General features: G+C 39.2%; 1 protein-coding gene across 1 annotated transcript in view; it reads right to left on the bottom strand.

Annotated features, from left to right (window-relative positions):
- Positions 1-362: 362 nt before the first annotated feature.
- LOC128650174 (methanethiol oxidase-like) overlaps positions 363-18682 on the bottom strand; it is a 212399-nt gene continuing 194079 nt past the window's right edge. The window contains exons 10-12 of the mRNA XM_053703913.1: positions 6888-6980; positions 6657-6775; positions 363-939 (exon numbers count right to left, since the gene is read on the bottom strand). Coding sequence (XP_053559888.1) covers positions 777-939; positions 6657-6775; positions 6888-6980 — 375 coding nt within the window. The 3' untranslated portion in view covers positions 363-776. The remainder of the gene's footprint in view (positions 940-6656; positions 6776-6887; positions 6981-18682) is intronic.

Here is an 18682-nt window from a genome sequence, read left to right as displayed (position 1 = left end):
ACAGTATATTCCAATATGTTCATAGATATTAACTAATAAAAAGAATTCAGGTATTTATATTAATTTTATGGTTTCTAGTAGATGCATATTGATTGAGGGTTTATTTTAAAGGATAATTATTTAAATATATTGTGTTATAACCGTGCCATAGACTGATATATTATTTGGAGAGCACTACTGAAGATTCTTATATATATACTGACAATATATAATGTGTATGTAAAATATATCTATACCTATATACTGTATATATGTATAGGAATAGATATAGGTATATACAGATATATAAAAAACCATCTAAAAGCATCTAAAAATGTATTGTTTCACAAATGCAATTAAAGAACAATAGGAGGCCAGCACAATTTCATAATCACATTTGTCACCTTGCTTTACTGGAGGTTACAATTAGGCATACAAAGCAGAATTAGACATTATTTATCCAGTATAAGTTCTCTGCAGATATATAAAGAAGTATTAAAAAGAACAAAAAGTTCTGTCTCCCACTGAGTGCCATTTATGTCCAATAAATTTCCCATCATGCATACATAATAAGTGCTAGCTTGATTGACAAACATAAACAGTGCTCAGAGGGGCATGGAACACTTTTTTACCAATGGCAAAAGTAAGTAAAATTATAAATGAATGTACAGGGTACTTTTATTTGAGCTAAAAGAATGTCGTTTTAAAGTTCCCAAGTCAAAGCAAAAATGTGATGCAGGCATGTGACATTTCTCATGTATTACTGGAGCTGTGATCTGAATTTCTAGTTGTTATCCTTAGATCCAGATGTCAGAGCTGCAGTCACCCCCTGGATAACGTAACTCATGAGCCAAAACAGGTCCATCTGGTTCTTTCCCAAAATCCACAAGGAAGTCTGGATTAAGCTTCAAACCACCATTTGTGGTATCTACATCAACCTGTAACATTACAGAGCCGTCCCTGGAAGAAGAGAAAGAGAAATGACACAGAGGCCCTGATTCATTAATAGTTTCTACTAATTCCTATTTTATTCCAAGAGCACATGCAGTAAATAATTGAGAGAGCTTTAGTGAAAGGTTACATAAAATAACCAAAGAACAGGAGAAAAAGAACCCTGACCTGCCCGCTTCGATCAACCTTGTCTCTCCACTCCTATTATCTCTACTTCCCTCTCTCGCCTCCACGACTTCTCACACATTGCTCCTGTCCTCTGAAACTTTCTACCCCACGCCACCTGTCTCCAACCTTGTATAGCTTCAGATGCTCTTTGAAAACCTACCTATTCAGAGAGGCTTATATCTCTACTCAAACTAAATGTTGAACTGCCTTGTCTCACTGCTGCAATTACAATCCATGTGACAGCTACCCCAAACCTTACTGTGTGTCACCCTCAACCTGTAGACTGTAAGTTCTTCAGTGCAGGTCCTCTTTCTGTACTAGTTTTGTTTAGTCTGTTATGTATTTGTATCGTATAACAAATCCTTGTCATTGTATACCCCTATCTCTGTACCCAATGCTACGGAATTTTGTGGTAAAATACAAGTAAATGATAATCATAATAATAATAATAATAATAATAATAATAATAATAACAATAATAATAATGTTGCTAGTAATTCTAGTTGGAGTATAAGACAGTGAGTGAGGAGACACAGTGGGCAAATTTACTAAGTAGCCTATACAACTTCTCCAGGCTCACCAGTTTCAGTGTTATTGTATGCAGTGGATTCACCAGTGAACAGAGAGATGAGTGAATCATCTGCTTAAAGTAATACAGATGTACAGAGTTAAAGGCAGGTGAGGTCCATGATACTGAAGATTAGTGATGTCGCGAATAGTTTGCCGGTGAATAGTTCCCGGCGAACATAGCTTGTTCGCGTTCACCACGTTGGGCGAACATATGCGATGTTCGGTCCGCCCCCTATTCGTCATCATTGAGTAAACTTTGACCCTGTACCTCGCAGTTCAGCAGCAGACCCTCCCTCCCAGACCCTCCCACCTCCTGGACAGCATCCATTTTAGATTCATTCGGAAGCTGCTTTCTTAGTGAGAGGAGGGACAGTGTAGCTGCTGCTGATTTAATAGGGAAATCGATAGCTAGGCTAGTGTATTCAGTGTCCACTACAGTCCTGAAGGACTCATCTGATCTCTGCTGTTAGGACAGCACCCCAAAAAGCCCTTTTTAGGGCTAGAACATCAGTCTGCTTTTTTTTTCCCTGTGTAATCTAATTGCAGTTGTCTGCCTGCCAGCGTGTGTGTCAGGCTCACAGCGTATACTGTGCACACTTGCCCAGTGCCACCACTCATATCTGTTGTAACAGTAGTGTACATTTAAAAAAACAACACTTTTTTGACTGTAAAATAATAGAAGTCAGTTTCCTCCACACGTGTGCGTTTCAGTGCATGCCAGGGCACAGTGTCACACCAGTGCAACTCATATCTGGTGTAACAGTAGTGTACATTTAAAAAAAACAAGACTTTTTTGACTGTGAAATAATAGCAGTCAGTTTCCTTCACACGTGTGCGTTTCAGTGCCTGCCAGGGCACAGTGTCACACCAGTGCAACTCATATCTGGTGTAACAGTAGTGTACATTAACCCCTTAATGACCACAGCACTTTTCCATTTTCTGTCCATTTGGGACCAAGGCTATTTTTACATTTTTGCGGTGTTTGTGTTTAGCTGTAATTTTCCTCTTACTTATTTACTGTACCCACACATATTGTATACCGTTTTTCTTGCCATTAAATGGACTTTCTAAAGATACCATTATTTTCATCATATCTTATAATTTACTATATAAAAAATTATAAAATATGAGGAAAAAATGGAAAAAAACACACTTTTTTTTAACTTTGACCCCCAAAATCTGTTACACATCTACAACCACCAAAAAAAAAACCATGCTAAATAGTTTCTAAATTTTGTCCTGAGTTCAGAAATACCCAATGTTTACATGTTCTATGCTTTTTTTGCAAGTTATAGGGCCATAAATACAAACAGCACTTTGCTATTTCCAAACCACTTTTTTTCAAAATTAGCGCTAGTTACATTGGAACACTAATATCTTTCAGGTATCCCGGAATATCCATTGACATGTATATATTTTTTTTTAGAAGACATCCCAAAGTATTGATCTAGGCCAATTTTGGTATATTTCATGCCACCATTTCACCGCCAAATGCGATCAAATACAAAAAATCGTTCACTTTTTCACAATTTTTTTCACAAACCTTCGGTTTCTCACTGAAATTATTTACAAACAGCTTGTGCAATTATGGCATAAATGGTTGTAAATTCTTCTCTGTGATCCCCTTTGTTCAGAAATAGCAGACATATATGGCTTTGGCATTGCTTTTTGGTAATTAGAAGGCTGCTAAATGCCACTGTGCACCATACATGTATTATGCCCAGCAGTGAAGGGGTTAATTAGGGAGCATGTAGGGAGCTTTTTGGGGTAATTTTAGCTTTAGTGTAGGGTAGTAGACAACCCCAATTATTGATCTAGGCCCATTTTGGTATATTTCATGCCACCATTTAACCGCCAAATGCGATCAAATTAAAAAAAACGTTACATTTTTCAAAATTTTAGGTTTCTCACTGAAATCATTTACAAACAGCTTGTGCAATTATGGCACAAATGGTTGTAAATGCTTCTCTGGGATCCCCTTTGTTCAGAAATAGCAGATATATATTACTTTGGCGTTGCTTTTTGGTAATTAGAAGGCCGCTAAATGCCACTGTGCACCACACCTGTATTATGCACAGCAGTGAAGGGGTTAATTAGGGAGCATGTAGGGAGCTTTTAGGGGTAATTTTAGCTTTAGTGTAGGATAGTAGACAACCCCAATTATTGATCTAGGCCCATTTTGGTATATTTCATGCCACCATTTCACCGCCAAATGCGATCAAATTAAAAAAAATGTTAAATTTTTCACAATTTTAGGTTTCTCACTTAAATCATTTACAAACAGCTTGTGCAATTATGGCACGAATGGTTGTAAATGCTTCTCTGGGATCCCCTTTGTTCAGAAATAGCAGACATATATGACTTTGGCGTTGCTTTCTGGTAATTCGAAGGCCGCTAAATGCTGCTGCTCATCAGACGTGTATTATGGTTAGCAGTGAAGGGGTTAATTAGGTAGTTTGTAGGGAGCTTGCAGGGTTAATTTTAGCTTTAGTGTAGAGATCAACCTCCCACTTGACACATCAGACCCCCTGATCCCTCCCAAACAGCTCCCTTCCCTCCCCCACCGCACAATTGTGGCCGCCATCTTAAGTACTAGCAGAAAGTCTGCCAGTACTAAAATAAAAGTTTAAAAAAAAAATAAAAAAAATTTAAGCATATTTACATATGCTGTGGTGTAGCATCCCCCCCTTAGCCCCCAACCTCCCTGATCCCCCCCAAAACAGCTCTCTAACCCTCCCCAGTGTCACACCAGTACAACTCATACAGTGGGGAAAAAAAGTATTTAGTCAGTCACCAATTGTGCAAGTTCTCCCACTTAAGAAGATGAGAGAGGCCTGTAAGTTTCATCATAGGTATACCTCAACTATGAGAGACAAAATGTGGAAACAAATCCAGACAATCACATTGTCTGATTTGGAAAGAATTTATTTGCAAATTATGGTGGAAAATAAGTATTTGGTCACCTACAAACAAGCAAGATTTCTGGCTCTCTCATACCTGTATCTTCTTCTTTAAGAGGCTCCTCTGTCCTCCACTTATTACCTGTATTAATGGCACCTGTTTGAACTTGTTATCAGTATAAAAGACACCTGTCCACAACCTCAAACAGTCACACTCCAAACTCCACTATGGTGAAGACCAAAGAGCTGTCGAAGGACACCAGAAACAAAATTGTAGACCTGCACCAGGCTGGGAAGACTGAATCTGCAATAGGCAAGCAGCTTGGTGTGAAGAAATCAACTGTGGGAGCAATAATTAGAAAATGGAAGTCATACAAGACCACTGATAATCTCCTTCGATCTGGGGCTCCACGCAAGATCTCACCCTGTGGGGTCAAAATGATCCCAAGAACGGTGAGCAAACATCCCAGAACCTTATGGGGGGACCTAGTGAATGACCTGCAGAGAGCTGGACCAAAGTAACAAAGGCTACCATCAGTAACACACTACGCTGCCAGGGACTCAGATCCTGCAGTGCCAAACGTCTCCCCCTGCTTAAGCCAGTACATGTCCGGGCCCATCTGAAGTATGCTAGAGAGCATTTGGATGATCCAGAAGCGGATTGGGAAAATGTCATATGGTCAGATGAAACCAAAGTAGAACTGTTTGGTAGAAACACAACTTGTCGTGTTTGGAGGAGAGAGAACACCATACCTACTGTGAAGCATGGGGGTGGCAACATCATGTTTTGAGGCTGTTTCTCTGCAAAGGGGACATGAAAAAATGTACATGAAAAAATGAATGGGGCTATGTATCGTGAGATTTTGAGTGCAAACCTCCTTCCATCAGCAAGGGCATTGAAGGTGAAATGTGGCTGGGTCTTTCAGCATGACAATGATCCCAAACACACCACCCGGGCAACGGAGTGGCTTCGTAAGAAGCATTTCAAGGTCCTGGAGTGGCCTAGCCAGTCTCCAGATCTCAACCCCATAGAAAATCTTTGGAGGGAGTTGAAAGTCTGTGTTGCCCAGCAAAAGCCCCAAAACATCACTGCTCTAGAGGAGATCTGCATGCAGGAATGGGCCTACATACCAGCAACAGTGTGTGAAAACATTATGAAGACTTACAGACGTTTGACCTCTGTCATTGCCAACAAAGGATATATAACAAAGTATTGAGATGAACTTTTGATATTGACCAAATACTTATTTTCCACCATAATTTGCAAATAAATTCTTTCCAAATCAGACAATGTGATTGTCTGGATTTGTTTCCACATTTTGTCTCTCATAGTTGAGGTATACCTATGATGAAAATTACAGGCCTCTCTCATCTTCTTAAGTGGGAGAACTTGCACAATTGGTGGCTGACTAAATACTTTTTTTCCCCACTGTACAGTACATACAAATACACACACAAACATATATATATATATATATATATATATATATATATATATACAGTACATACAAATACACACACAAACATATAACAAACATATATATACAGTACATACAAATACACACACAAACATATATATATATATATATATATATATATATATATATATATATATACAGTACATACAAATACACACACAAACATATATATATACAGTACATACAAATACACACACAAACACATATATATAGTAAATACAAATACACACACAAACATATATATATATACAGTACATACAAATACACACACAAACATATATATATAGTACATACAAATACACACACAAACATATATATATACAGTACATACAAATACACACACAAACATATATATATACAGTACATACAAATACACACACAAACATATATATATATACAGTACATACAAATACACACACAAACATATATACAGTACATACAAATACACACACAAACATATATATACAGTACATACAAATACACACACAAACACATATATATACAGTACATACAAATACACACACACACACATATATATACAGTACATTCAAATACACAAAAACATATATATACAGTACATACAAATACACACACAATAGGAAATTCTTACTTGACCATATCAGGATAAAACTGCTTGTCCCAGACACTGTACAGTGAGGTTGTCACATAAAGTCTCCTCCCGTCCAGACTGAGCTGAATCATCTGAGGGCCACCATTAATCTTCTTCCCCTGATAAGCACAAACCATGGTTAAAAAAAATGCAGAGATGGTGGAGTATAATAGAGGTAATATTTATGGCAGCTGGATGAGCTGGGGAGACTTTGTAATATTTGAGGTTTACCTTCACTACTAGTGGTTCAGGTTGCATTTTCAGCTCCTTGTCCTCCGTAACAATGACTTTACCACCTTTTACAATGCTGCCAGAGAGAAAGATCTGAAAACAAAGAAAACGTCCGTAGCATCAACTTGATGTATTAGTGAGAATTTATAGAGTTAAAACATGTGATCTGGGATAGGAACAAGGGAAGAGACAATGAGAGATGGGATAAACCGATTCCCAAACATTTTAGTCTATTAGCGAGTACATGGGGAATTTACTTTTTATTAGTCTTCATAAAATCCACAAACAGTGCTATACAATGATTAGGTACCACGATACCTGGTACTACACTATATTGATACATCCAAAATACTAAAGACTTATACAAAATTTAGTGATAACAGAAGAAACATATTTAGTTAGTTTAATGTTGAAAACATTCTAAGTCTAGAAGCATTAACATTTTTTTCTAAAAGGAATAGTCTAGTCAAAATTAAACTTTATAATTCAGATAGAGCAGTGTCTCGTACACCCAGTCCTCAGGACCCTTACTCAGGCCAGATATTCATTATATCTTATTCTTAACTAGAGCACAGGTGACATAATCAGCTCACCCATCAGATGACTATGTCACCTGTGCTCTAGTTAAGATATAATGAATATCTGGCCTGAGTAAGAGTCCTGAGGACTGGGATTGGGTAACACTGAGATAGAGCATGCAATTTTGAGCAACTTTCTAACATTCCTAATATCAATTTTTCTTCATTCTCTTGTTATCTTTATTTGAAAAAGCAAAAAATGTAAGCATAGGAGCTGGACCATTTTTGGTTGAGAACCTAGGTAGAGCTTTCTGATTGGTGTCTAAATGTAGTCACCAATAAGCAAGCGCTACCCATGTGCTGAACCAAAAATGGGCCGGCTCCTAAGTTTACATTCAAATAAAGATAGCAAGCGAACAAAGAAAAATTGATGATAGGAGTATATTAGAAAGATACTTAAAATTGCATGCTCTATATGAATCATGAAAGTTTAATTTTGACTAGACTATTCCTATTTAATTTTTCAAGCAGAGGATGCTGTTTTATCCGTGCAAAGTTTCCTGCTCGCCGGAAACAGAAGTTAAGAAGCAAGACCGCTTAAGCGTAAGAGCACTGCTCCTTAACTTCTCCGCCACCTTTAAGGTGGTGGACTGCAATGTGATGATTGACACCCCCTGTTAGCGGCCGATGGGCCTCGAATGTGCAGGGGGCGGCATTGCACAAGCATTTCACAAGAAATGCTTGTGCAATGTTAAATGTCGACAGCATTTAATAAATTGACCCCTTAGGCTTAATTCAACACATCTCCATTGTAAATGAGAGAGAAAGTCTTTGCTATACATAATATATTTCTGGATATACTTATCAAATATTATTAATACTATGTCTGAGAAGATTAGTAACTAGGATGTAGGAATTATTCAGTATAAATACCAACATATATCTATAGCTACTAATACATTTGTTACGTTGGGATAGCTTCCATCCAATAAATATTTAAAGCATGTTCTTTAAACGATGCAACCTGGTGGTAACTTCCAGACGGCTTTCAAGTATGGCTGCAATATTGTGAGCTGCTCCAGATCTTAGACTCATTTATTAAATATCTGAGTTATCCTGTGTCATCTCTGGTGAAGCCTTACAGATATCAAGTCAATAAGTATTACTGCACAGTTTGAAGCCATATTAGTATATGTCAGCTACGATATTCTGGAGCTAAACCTGAGGCTTGCTCCTCCAAATCTACCCCCCCCCCCCCAGCAGCAAAGCGCTTCTCTCTCACAGCATAGTACCAAGGTGTACTGTATTTCTATGAGAATTGAATGGCACTCAACATTCAAGAACTTGGAGAGACATTTTGAGTAATATTGGAGTAACAGTTTAATAAGCTACACATACTGCTCGATACCTGCTTTGGAGAAAGCTTGCAAGCCTGTGCTAATAAAGATGGTGATCAGAACCCAGAGTTTATACAGAAGAGACATTTAGCTGGCATTGCTGTAAGGTATTTCTCAGGCTCTATCAAGGAAAATTCTACAACAGAGAACCCGAATTATACACAGTCTTTAGAGAGGCCTATACTAAAAATATGCAGAGAGATGGGAGAACCTGGGGTTCCTACGCTAGAGAGCTCAAATTGTGTATGGGCTATGGAGGTAAAAAAAACAGCATTGAGAATGTGTACAGAGGTGGGAGAGTTTAGATCCATCTGCTTTAGGGTCATTGTTTACATGGAAGAGATGATGTAGGTCGGTGATGTAGTTGACAGCCTCTCGTGTTCAGTAGAACACTTATAGTGGACACCTATCCTTCCCTTCTCAAGTTGCAGAGAGATTATGGGGCTCAAAGGCAGAACAATGCAGTCTCTGACACTGCATCCTCCCAGGGATTTTCTGGGACTCCTCTGTTCCAATATTACCACTACCTATGAGAATCTGCGGGTGGAAGATGCAATATTTTTATATCCCTTCTCAGGCAGATCTGATCCGAACATAGGAGTAGGCTTATTGTGTGGACGCAATTACAGCTCCCCAGTTATTTACTCTATTTAATATGGATTGCTGACCTTTTTCTCAAGGTTAGTCAAATCTGCAGTAGTGAGGAATTGACAGTTTGACATGCCTTTTTTTAACTTACCGTCAGAGATAAGTATGATTTATATATGCCGAGATCTCAATACCATGCAGAGAACTAGTAATCTAGTTATTTCTAAATGAGGAGTCCTAAACTAAACTTTGTCTCTGTTAATATATATAATCTTGTTGATGTTCAAATTTATATAGACAGTGTTAAATAGGAGGCTACTGCATTTGTCTGCTAACACTACTTATAGTTAAATGTTTTCTTTATTGCTTGACATCAGGTTGCCATTTCTATTTTAAGATGCTATGGTTTTTGTAAGATTTATATGGGCCAGTTTACACTGCCACCTGTCTATATTTTCCCTTACTAGCAAGAAGCTGCTATAAAATTAACCACGATGGTGTTGATACCATATTTTAGCTGGTATTTGTGGGCTTATGGAAGCCTGAGCAAAATTTGATAGTTATTTTAATCGCTGTGTCATAGGTCAACATTCGGTATCAATTGTGCTCTATAATGTATATTTCCCGTTTTCTTTATCATAATCTGAATTCTACAGTTTGTAACCTATTTGGTTTTTCAACTTACAGTTTATGTTTTTTTCCAATGGTTTTAACAATGTTACTTTGCTAAATAGATATGTTACTGGGTCCAATAGTGGCACATTTTGTTCTTTTCCCCTAGTTTTCCCCACTTTCATCTGATTTATATTTGGGGTGGTCTAAGAGAGGCCATTGTTTTTTGTTGTTGTTTTTTTTAGTTACGCAGTAATAGCTTTATATGAAATAGTAGGAGATAAGCACGGAGTAGTCCCTAATTCTGTGCTGTGGTCCAGAATAAGGACTGTTGGGTCGGACATGGCAAGTATGATAACATATACTATCAAAGTGCTCATAGGAGAGCTGCTACTAAGGCACATGATTCAGGAAACCTTAAGAACTTGTTAAGGGGATCATTTCCATAACAACTCCATGTCTATCTTACTTACTTGCGTAGTTAGAAGGTAGATATATGTCCACTAGTTGATGATGCATGGGGTCATGTGGTCAGTCCTTGGCAATACTTGGGTATTGATGAATTTAGTTGTCCCCCAAGTAGACAATGGGCAAAAGAAGACAGACAGGAATATATGTGTATACTCTCTAAGGAATTAGAACGTCTGCCTAGTGTATAAGCCAACTCAAGTGGGAGAATACAATTGCTGAATCATTTTGTAAACTAAAAGAGTAGTGAAACATTATTATGCAAATTTAGCCAAATAGAGGAGTGAGTAACAATATACCCTGTATTGAACAATAACACAATCACCCAAATTAACCAATGCCAGTCCTGTGAACATTTACAGTGCTAAATGCATGAGCCAAGAATCCGCAGCTGAAAAGTAAGGTAAGTCTTAAAGGCTTTGATGAGTACAATACCAACTGATCCAGTTGGATCTTCTGCGCTCTATCTGCCATCTCTGGCAACCATCCATGGATTGAGAGTTCATCAATCGCCAAGACATACTTTCTGTAGGATCAAGATATCCAGCTGCAGGTACGATAGTCCCCTCCAGACAATAATAGAACATTGGCAGCTTCCGACTCTCAGAGTTAAGTGCGGGCCCGCCATCTGCTACTACGCTGGCCTGGCTATTCCTCCTCTCGTCAGCATAGATATACTTCTGCGATTGTCGCGTCACAGCACTAGGCTCTGCGACAGGATTTGGGGTCGAATGTTGCTGGATCTCGGCATAGCGATATTCAGCCCCCTCCCATGCTGTACTAGTCAGATGGCTGACATCCAGCTGCTCATGAGAAGGAGCTGTTACCATGTCTGTTCCATTAGCCTCCAATATAGGAACTCCTTTCCATTCTGTTGGGTAGCCAAAGTTGTCAGTCGTAGCACCTATTATAGCAGGGAGGAAGGTATCCACCCTCTGTTGGTTCTGCTGATCAGAGGAAAACAAATCTGTCTTCCAGCTTCTGTGCGTGTTCCCGTAACATTGCTTTATGTTGATTAATCAGATAGGTGTCCTCCATTTTCTGTAGATGCTGTTTGTTTATCGTAGATGGTACAGATAAACTTTATATCATGCGGTTTCCAAGCACCATTAGGTGGATGTATTTAGCACACTGAGTAGCAGGGGCAGTGCATAGTAGGGAGCAACTCCATAGAAAATTGCAGGTAGCTCAGAAAATAAGGCGACCTTCAGAGCACTCAAAGCACAGCTAGTTGCGGGGATGGGACTGAGGCTTCATGTATAGGGGAAGGTCTGAAAATGAATAGTCCGGTACTGAGGGTAAATAGAAACCACGCCACAATCCAAAACCCTATATCTCGTATTCAGCCATCAGCCAAGCTTCTCCACTAAGTCAAGCAGGGTATTACTAGAGATACTTTGCAAAATTGAGAAATAGTGAAGAAAACTTAAGGAGCTGATGCTCAGTGCAACCAGTAAGATGGCCATCGCCCGGAAGTCCCCTGAGAGGCCATTGTTTAACATTGGGGCGAATTCCTTTCATTATAAATGTTGATATATTCATAGGGGATAATTAACCATAACTTATTTAGAAAAAGTTAGGTTTGTTTTACGTTGTATTTTTCTATCTATTGACCACTGCTGTATTGGTTATCCCATTACATTAATGCATCTATGATATGTCTTTCTGTAAATTTCCAAGAGTGCTTGGATATGATTTTCTTTCAACCTCAATAAACAAAATTAAAAAAAGCGGCAGACTGAATTAGATATTTGAATTGCGGCATTTTGAAAGATTTGGATACACAATTTGCTTAGTGGCCTCTCTACAGATCATGGGACAAGTGCCATTTTTTTGCCGAAAGCAAGATGTTTTTATTGCCTCTTTAAAACCAGCTCACCGACGTGCAATAACAGCTCATAGAAAAATTTGATTACAAGAAAAAGTTAAAGTGAAAGACAAACATCCAATTCTAGTGATTGAGGCCTTTGATGACAAAAAAACAATAAGTTGTTCTGCAAATACTGGTCTGTATTCACAAATGATATTGACTTTTCAGACATTATAACCAATAAACCAATGGTTTCTAACATATAGGGGCCTATTTATCAAATGTCTGTCTGACATGATCCGATCAGCGGATCATGTCCGACAGACATCGCTGAATGTGGACAACATTACGCTCTCCGCATTCAGCATTCACAAGAACTGCTGGTGCAACGCCACCCCCTTCAGATTCTAGCAGGGGGTGTCAATCAACCCGATTGTATTTGATTGGGTTGATTTCTGGCGATCGCTGTCTGCCTCCTCAGAGCAGGCGGACAGGTTATGGAGCAGCGGTCTTTAGACCGCTGCTTCATAACTTGTGTTTCTGGTGAGCCTGAAGGCACACCAGGAATACGGGGCTTCAAGCTCCATATGGAGCTTGATAAATAGGCCCCTAAGTCAAAGTCACTATATTCAATGTAGGGAAGGGAATTGGCTCACTAAAATAACAGGTTTCCTTAAAAAGTAACTAGTGTGAAGCTAGCAAAGAATATGTTATTTAAGCCTCCATACACTAATAAAAAGAAAATGCCATCAGTGCTATTATGAACGGTATATCTATTATGGTGGATTATATGGCTTTGTGCCAATCTCCTAAAATATAAGTAGGGGAAAACTAAATATGAGTTATCAACTATGCTTGAACATCTTAGTAATATAAAAATGGGGTCATCCAGGAATGGTGTCACAACTTATACAGTCAGAGCATACCTCAGATAAATATAATATACTTTCTTTCTTAAGACACAGTGAGTCTACGGAATCAGCAATTACTGTTGGGAATATCACTCCTGACTAGCAGGAGGAGGCAAAGAGCACCACAGCAAAGCTGTTAAGTATCACTTCCCTTCCCACAACCCCCAGTCATTCTCGTTGCCTTCAGTGCAAGGAGGAGGTGAAGTTTTAGGCGTCTGATTAAGATTCTACTATCAAGATTTGTTTTAATTTTGGAAGCCTGAGCAGGCTTGCTTTGATCTTCCCTGACAAACTGGGCTTAGCGGTACTCCACGTTAGTCTCTTCAGTAGGGTTGTTTTAGCTTTCAAGCAGTTAGGAACTTGTGGGGTGGGCCTCACTGCATTTTCCTGACAGATTGCTGCCCTCACACAGAATGCCAGAGTAGGCTTACTCTGTTACTTCTTCTATCCACAGGTATCTGTGAGGAGCAGGTTCCTCTCATGCCGGACAGTCAGGGGTGCAGGTAAGTGCCATTTTATTTCTAATAGAATCTCTTTTGGCACTTCAGCATATTGCGGCACCATATTGGGGACATATATTCCTGAAGGTCAGGATTTTTCAGGCAGGATGCAGGGTACTGTGTGGCGGTAGAAATACTAGAGAAGGGAATTTTAATATTTATTGGTGGCTCAGACAGCAAAACTGCTTATACATGCAGTCACTATTTTTTGGGGGCTTGTGTTGGAATATAAAGTCTACTAAAATACAGAATTATTTGTTAAACACAAGCCGTTTTTTCGGCTGTACTTGGTATGAGGTCACTAAGGAGGCGTGTCTCCTCATAGCGCACGGTTTCTCCTTTGGCACCGTTTTATAGAAAGGATAAGTCTCACAGCCTAATTCAGCCCTCCTCCTCTCTGCTGTGTCGCTCCAGTTCTCCTGCAGATCAGAAGATTCAAGCTGATCGTTCCATGTCAGGAGGAGCAGGTCAGCCAACAGGAATGTAATGGTACCCCAATATAAAAGAGGGTACCTTGCATTAAAGCTTGAATGTGCGGCGGACAATCGCATAAAGAGGAGGATCCACATCGCTGAAGAACACGGCTGCTGAAGAGGACCAGCGTTTCAGATGAGGACCAGAGCGCCGGATCTCTTCATCGCTGAAGACCGCTCCTTACCTCCGGGAAAATGATAGAAAATGGTGCCATCCTGGAAGAAGATCTTCGCCACCTGTATGAAGACTTTGCTCCACCTGGACTTCTGGACTTCAGGAACGGTGAGTAGATTTTCTGGGGTTAGTGGGGTTTTTTCTGTGTTTTTTTTTTTTTTTAGATTAGAGCATTTTTTATTTTAATGGGCACACAAGAGCTGATTGCCCTTTTAAGCTTATACAAGCTTAGGGGGCCGATTTATCATTGTTTGAGCGGACATGATCCTATATTGTGGATCATGTCTGCTGCACATGGATAAATGTAGACAGCATACGCTCTCGGCATTTATCATTGCACCAGCAGTTCTGGTGAACTGCTGGTGCAATGCCGCCCCCTGCAGATTCGCGGACAATCAGCCACCAGCAGGGGTGTCAATCAACCTGATTGTATTTGATCGGGTTGATTTCCAGTGATGTCTGCCTGCCGCCTCAGAGCAGGTGGACAGGTTATAAAGCAGTGGTATTTAAGCCGATGCTTCATAACTTGTGTTTCCAGCGAGCCTGAAGGTTCGCCAGAAACACGAGCATCAAGCTCCATATGGAGCTTGATAAATATGCCCCTATGTGTTTTTTAGACTTAAAGGGACACTGTACCCAATTTTTTTCTTTCATGATTCAGATAGAGCAGGCAATTTTAAGCAACTTTCTAATATACTCCTATGATCAAATTTTATTCATTCTCTTGGTATCTTTATTTTAAAGGCAAGAATTTAAGTTTAGATGCCGGCCCATTTTTGGTGAACAACCTGGGTTGTCCTTGCTGATTGGACAGCAGCAATAAACAAGTGCTGTCCATGGTTCTGAACCACAAATTGGCTGGCTCCTTAGCTTAGATGCCTTCTTTTTCAAATAAAGAAAGCAAGAGAATGAAGAAAAATTGATAATAGGAGTAAATTAGAAAGTTGCTTAAAATTGCTTGCTCTATATGAATCACAAAAGGAAAAATTTAGGTTCAGTGTCCCTTTAAGCTTTTTTATTTTGGGGGGTTAGTTGGGTGGGGGTTTACTTTTAGGGAGACTTTGTAATTTTTGTAGGTAAAAGATCTGTTTAACTTAGGGCAATGCCCTACAAAAGGCGCTTTTAAGGGCTATTGGTAGTTTATTGATAGATTAGGGGGTGTTTTTATTTTGAAGTGACTTTTTTTGTTTTTATAGGGCTATTAGTTTAGGTTTAATTTTTATTATTTGGATAATTTCATTTATTTTTTCTAATCTTAGATTTTTTTTTATTTTTCATAATGTTAGTGGGGCTTTTTTTTGTAATGTTAGATTATTTTTCATTTTCCATAATTTTAGTGTTTTTTTTTTTCTAATGTTAGTTTTTTTATTTAAAAAATTGTACTGTTAGGATTTTTTTAATATTGTTTATTTAGGTATTTCTATTTTATTTTATTAGTTATAGTTTATCTTATTTTTTTTAAAATAGTAATGTTAGGTTAATTTATAGTTTAATCTTAGGTGGATTTTTTTAGGTAAGTTTTTATCTATTTTAAGATAGTCATATTGTAAATTTAATTTAAAGTTAGGGGGGTGTTAGGTTTAGGGGTTAATAGTTTCATTTAGGCCTAGATTTAGAGTTTGGCGTTAGCCGTGAAAACCAGCGTTAGAGGCTCCTAACGCTGGTTTTAGGCTACCTCCGGTATTTGGAGTCACTCAAAAAAGGGTCTAACGCTCACTTTTTAGCCGCGACTTTTCCCCTTACGTAAATTGCGTATCCTATCTTTTCAATGGGATTTTTCTAACTCCGGTATTTAGAGTCGTGTCTGAAGTGAGCGTTAGACATCTAACGACAAAACTCCAGCCGCAGGAAAAAAGTCAGTAGTTAAGAGCTTTCTGGGCTAACGCCGGTTCCTAAATCTCTTAACTACTGTACTCTAAAGTACACTAACGCCCATAAACTACCTATGTACCCCTAAACCGAGGTCCCCCCACATCGCCGCCACTCGATTCAATTTTTTTAAACCCCTAATCTGCCGACCGCCACCTACGTTATACTTATGTACCCCTAATCTGCTGCCCCTAACACCGCCGACCCCTATATTATATTTATTAACCCCTAATCTGCCCCCCACAACGTCGCAGCCAGCTACCTACAATAATTAACCCCTAATCTGCCGACCGCAAAGAGCCGCCAGCTACATTATAGCTATGTACCCCTAATCTGCTGCCCCTAACACCGCCGACCCCTATATTATATTTATTAACCCCTAATCTGCCCCCCTCAACGTCGCCTCCACCTGCCTACACTTATTAACCCCTAATCTGCCGAGCGGACCGCACCGCTATTACTATAAAGTTATTAACCCCTAATCCGCCTCACTAACCCTATAATAAATAGTATTAACCCCTAATTTGCCCTCCCTAACATCGCCGACACCTAACTTCAAACATTAACCCCTAATCTGCCAACTGGAGCTCACCGCTATTCTAATAAATGTATTAACCCCTAAAGCTAAGTCTAACCCTAACACTAACACCCCCCTAAGTTAAATATAATTTACATCTAACGAAATTAATTAACTCTTATTAAATAAATGATTCCTATTTAAAGCTAAATACTTACCTGTAAAATAAACCCTAATATAGCTACAATATAAATTATAATTATATTATAGCTATTTTAGGATTTATATTTATTTTACAGGTAACTTTGTATTTATTTTAACCAGGTACAATAGCTATTAAATAGTTAAGAACTATTTAATAGCTAAAATAGTTAAAATAATTACAAAATTACCTGTAAAATAAATCCTAACCTAAGTTACAATTAAACCTAACACTACACTATCAATAAATTAATTAAATAAACTACCTACAATTACCTACAATTAACCTAACACTACACTATCAATAAATTAATTAAATACAATTCCTACAAATAAATACAATTAAATAAACTAGCTAAAGTACAAAAAATAAAAAAGAACTAAGTTACAAAAAATAAAAAAATATTTACAAACATAAGAAAAATATTACAACAATTTTAAACTAATTACACCTACTCTAAGCCCCCTAATAAAATAACAAAGCCCCCCAAAATAAAAAAATGCCCTACCCTATTCTAAATTACTAAAGTTCAAAGCTCTTTTACCTTACCAGCCCTGAACAGGGCCCTTTGCGGGGCATGCCCCAAGAAGTTCAGCTCTTTTGCCTGTAAAAAAAACATACAATACCCAAGCCCCCCAACATTACAACCCACCACCCACATACCCCTAATCTAACCCAAACCCCCCTTAAATAAACCTAACACTAAGCCCCTGAAGATCTTCCTACCTTGTCTTCACCTCACCGGGTTCACCGATCTGTCCAGAAGAGCTCCTCCGATGTCCTGATCCAAGCCCAAGCGGGGGGCTGAAGAGGTCCATGATCCGGCTGAAGTCTTCATCCAAGCGGGGCAGAAGAGGTCTTCCATCCGATTGAAGTCTTCATCCAAGCGGCATCCATCCGGAGCGGAGCGGCAGCATCCTGAAGACCTCCGACGCGGAAAATCCATCCTGGCCGATGACTGAACGACGAATGACGGTTCCTTTAAATGACGTCATCCAAGATGGCGTCCCTCAAATTCCGATTGGCTGATAGGATTCTATCAGCCAATCGGAATTAAGGTAGGAATATTCTGATTGGCTGATGGAATCAGCCAATCAGAATCAAGTTCAATCCGATTGACTGATCCAATCAGCCAATCAGATTGAGCTTGCATTCTATTGGCTGTTCCGATCAGCCAATAGAATGCGAGCTCAATCTGACTGGCTGATCAGATCAGCCAATCGGATTGAACTTGATTCTGATTGGCTGACTCCATCAGCCAATCAGAATATTCCTACCTTAATTCCGATTGGCTGATAGAATCCTATCAGCCAATCGGAATTCGAGGGACGCCATCTTGGATAACATCATTTAAAGGAACCGTCATTCGTCGTTCATTCGTCGGCCAGGATGGATGTTCCGCGTCGGAGGTCTTCAGGATGCTGCCGCTCCGCTCCGGATGGATGCCGCTTGGATGAAGACTTCAATCGGATGGAAGACCTCTTCTGCCCCGCTGGGGTGAAGACTTCAGTCGGATCATGGACCTCTTCAGCCCCCCGCTTGGGCTTGGATCAGGACATCGGAGGAGCTCTTCTGGACAGATCGGTGAACCCAGTGAGGTGAAGACAAGGTAGGAAGATCTTCAGGGGCTTAGTGTTAGGTTTATTTAAGGGGGGTTTGGGTTAGATTAGGGGTATGTGGGTGGTGGGTTGTAATGTTGGGGGGCTTGGGTATTGTATGTTTTTTTTTACAGGCAAAAGAGCTGAACTTCTTGGG

This window comes from Bombina bombina, chromosome 1, assembly GCF_027579735.1.
Source record: "Bombina bombina isolate aBomBom1 chromosome 1, aBomBom1.pri, whole genome shotgun sequence".
Classification (NCBI taxonomy): Eukaryota; Metazoa; Chordata; class Amphibia; order Anura; family Bombinatoridae; genus Bombina; species Bombina bombina.
This window is presented reverse-complemented; position numbering and strand designations above follow the sequence as displayed.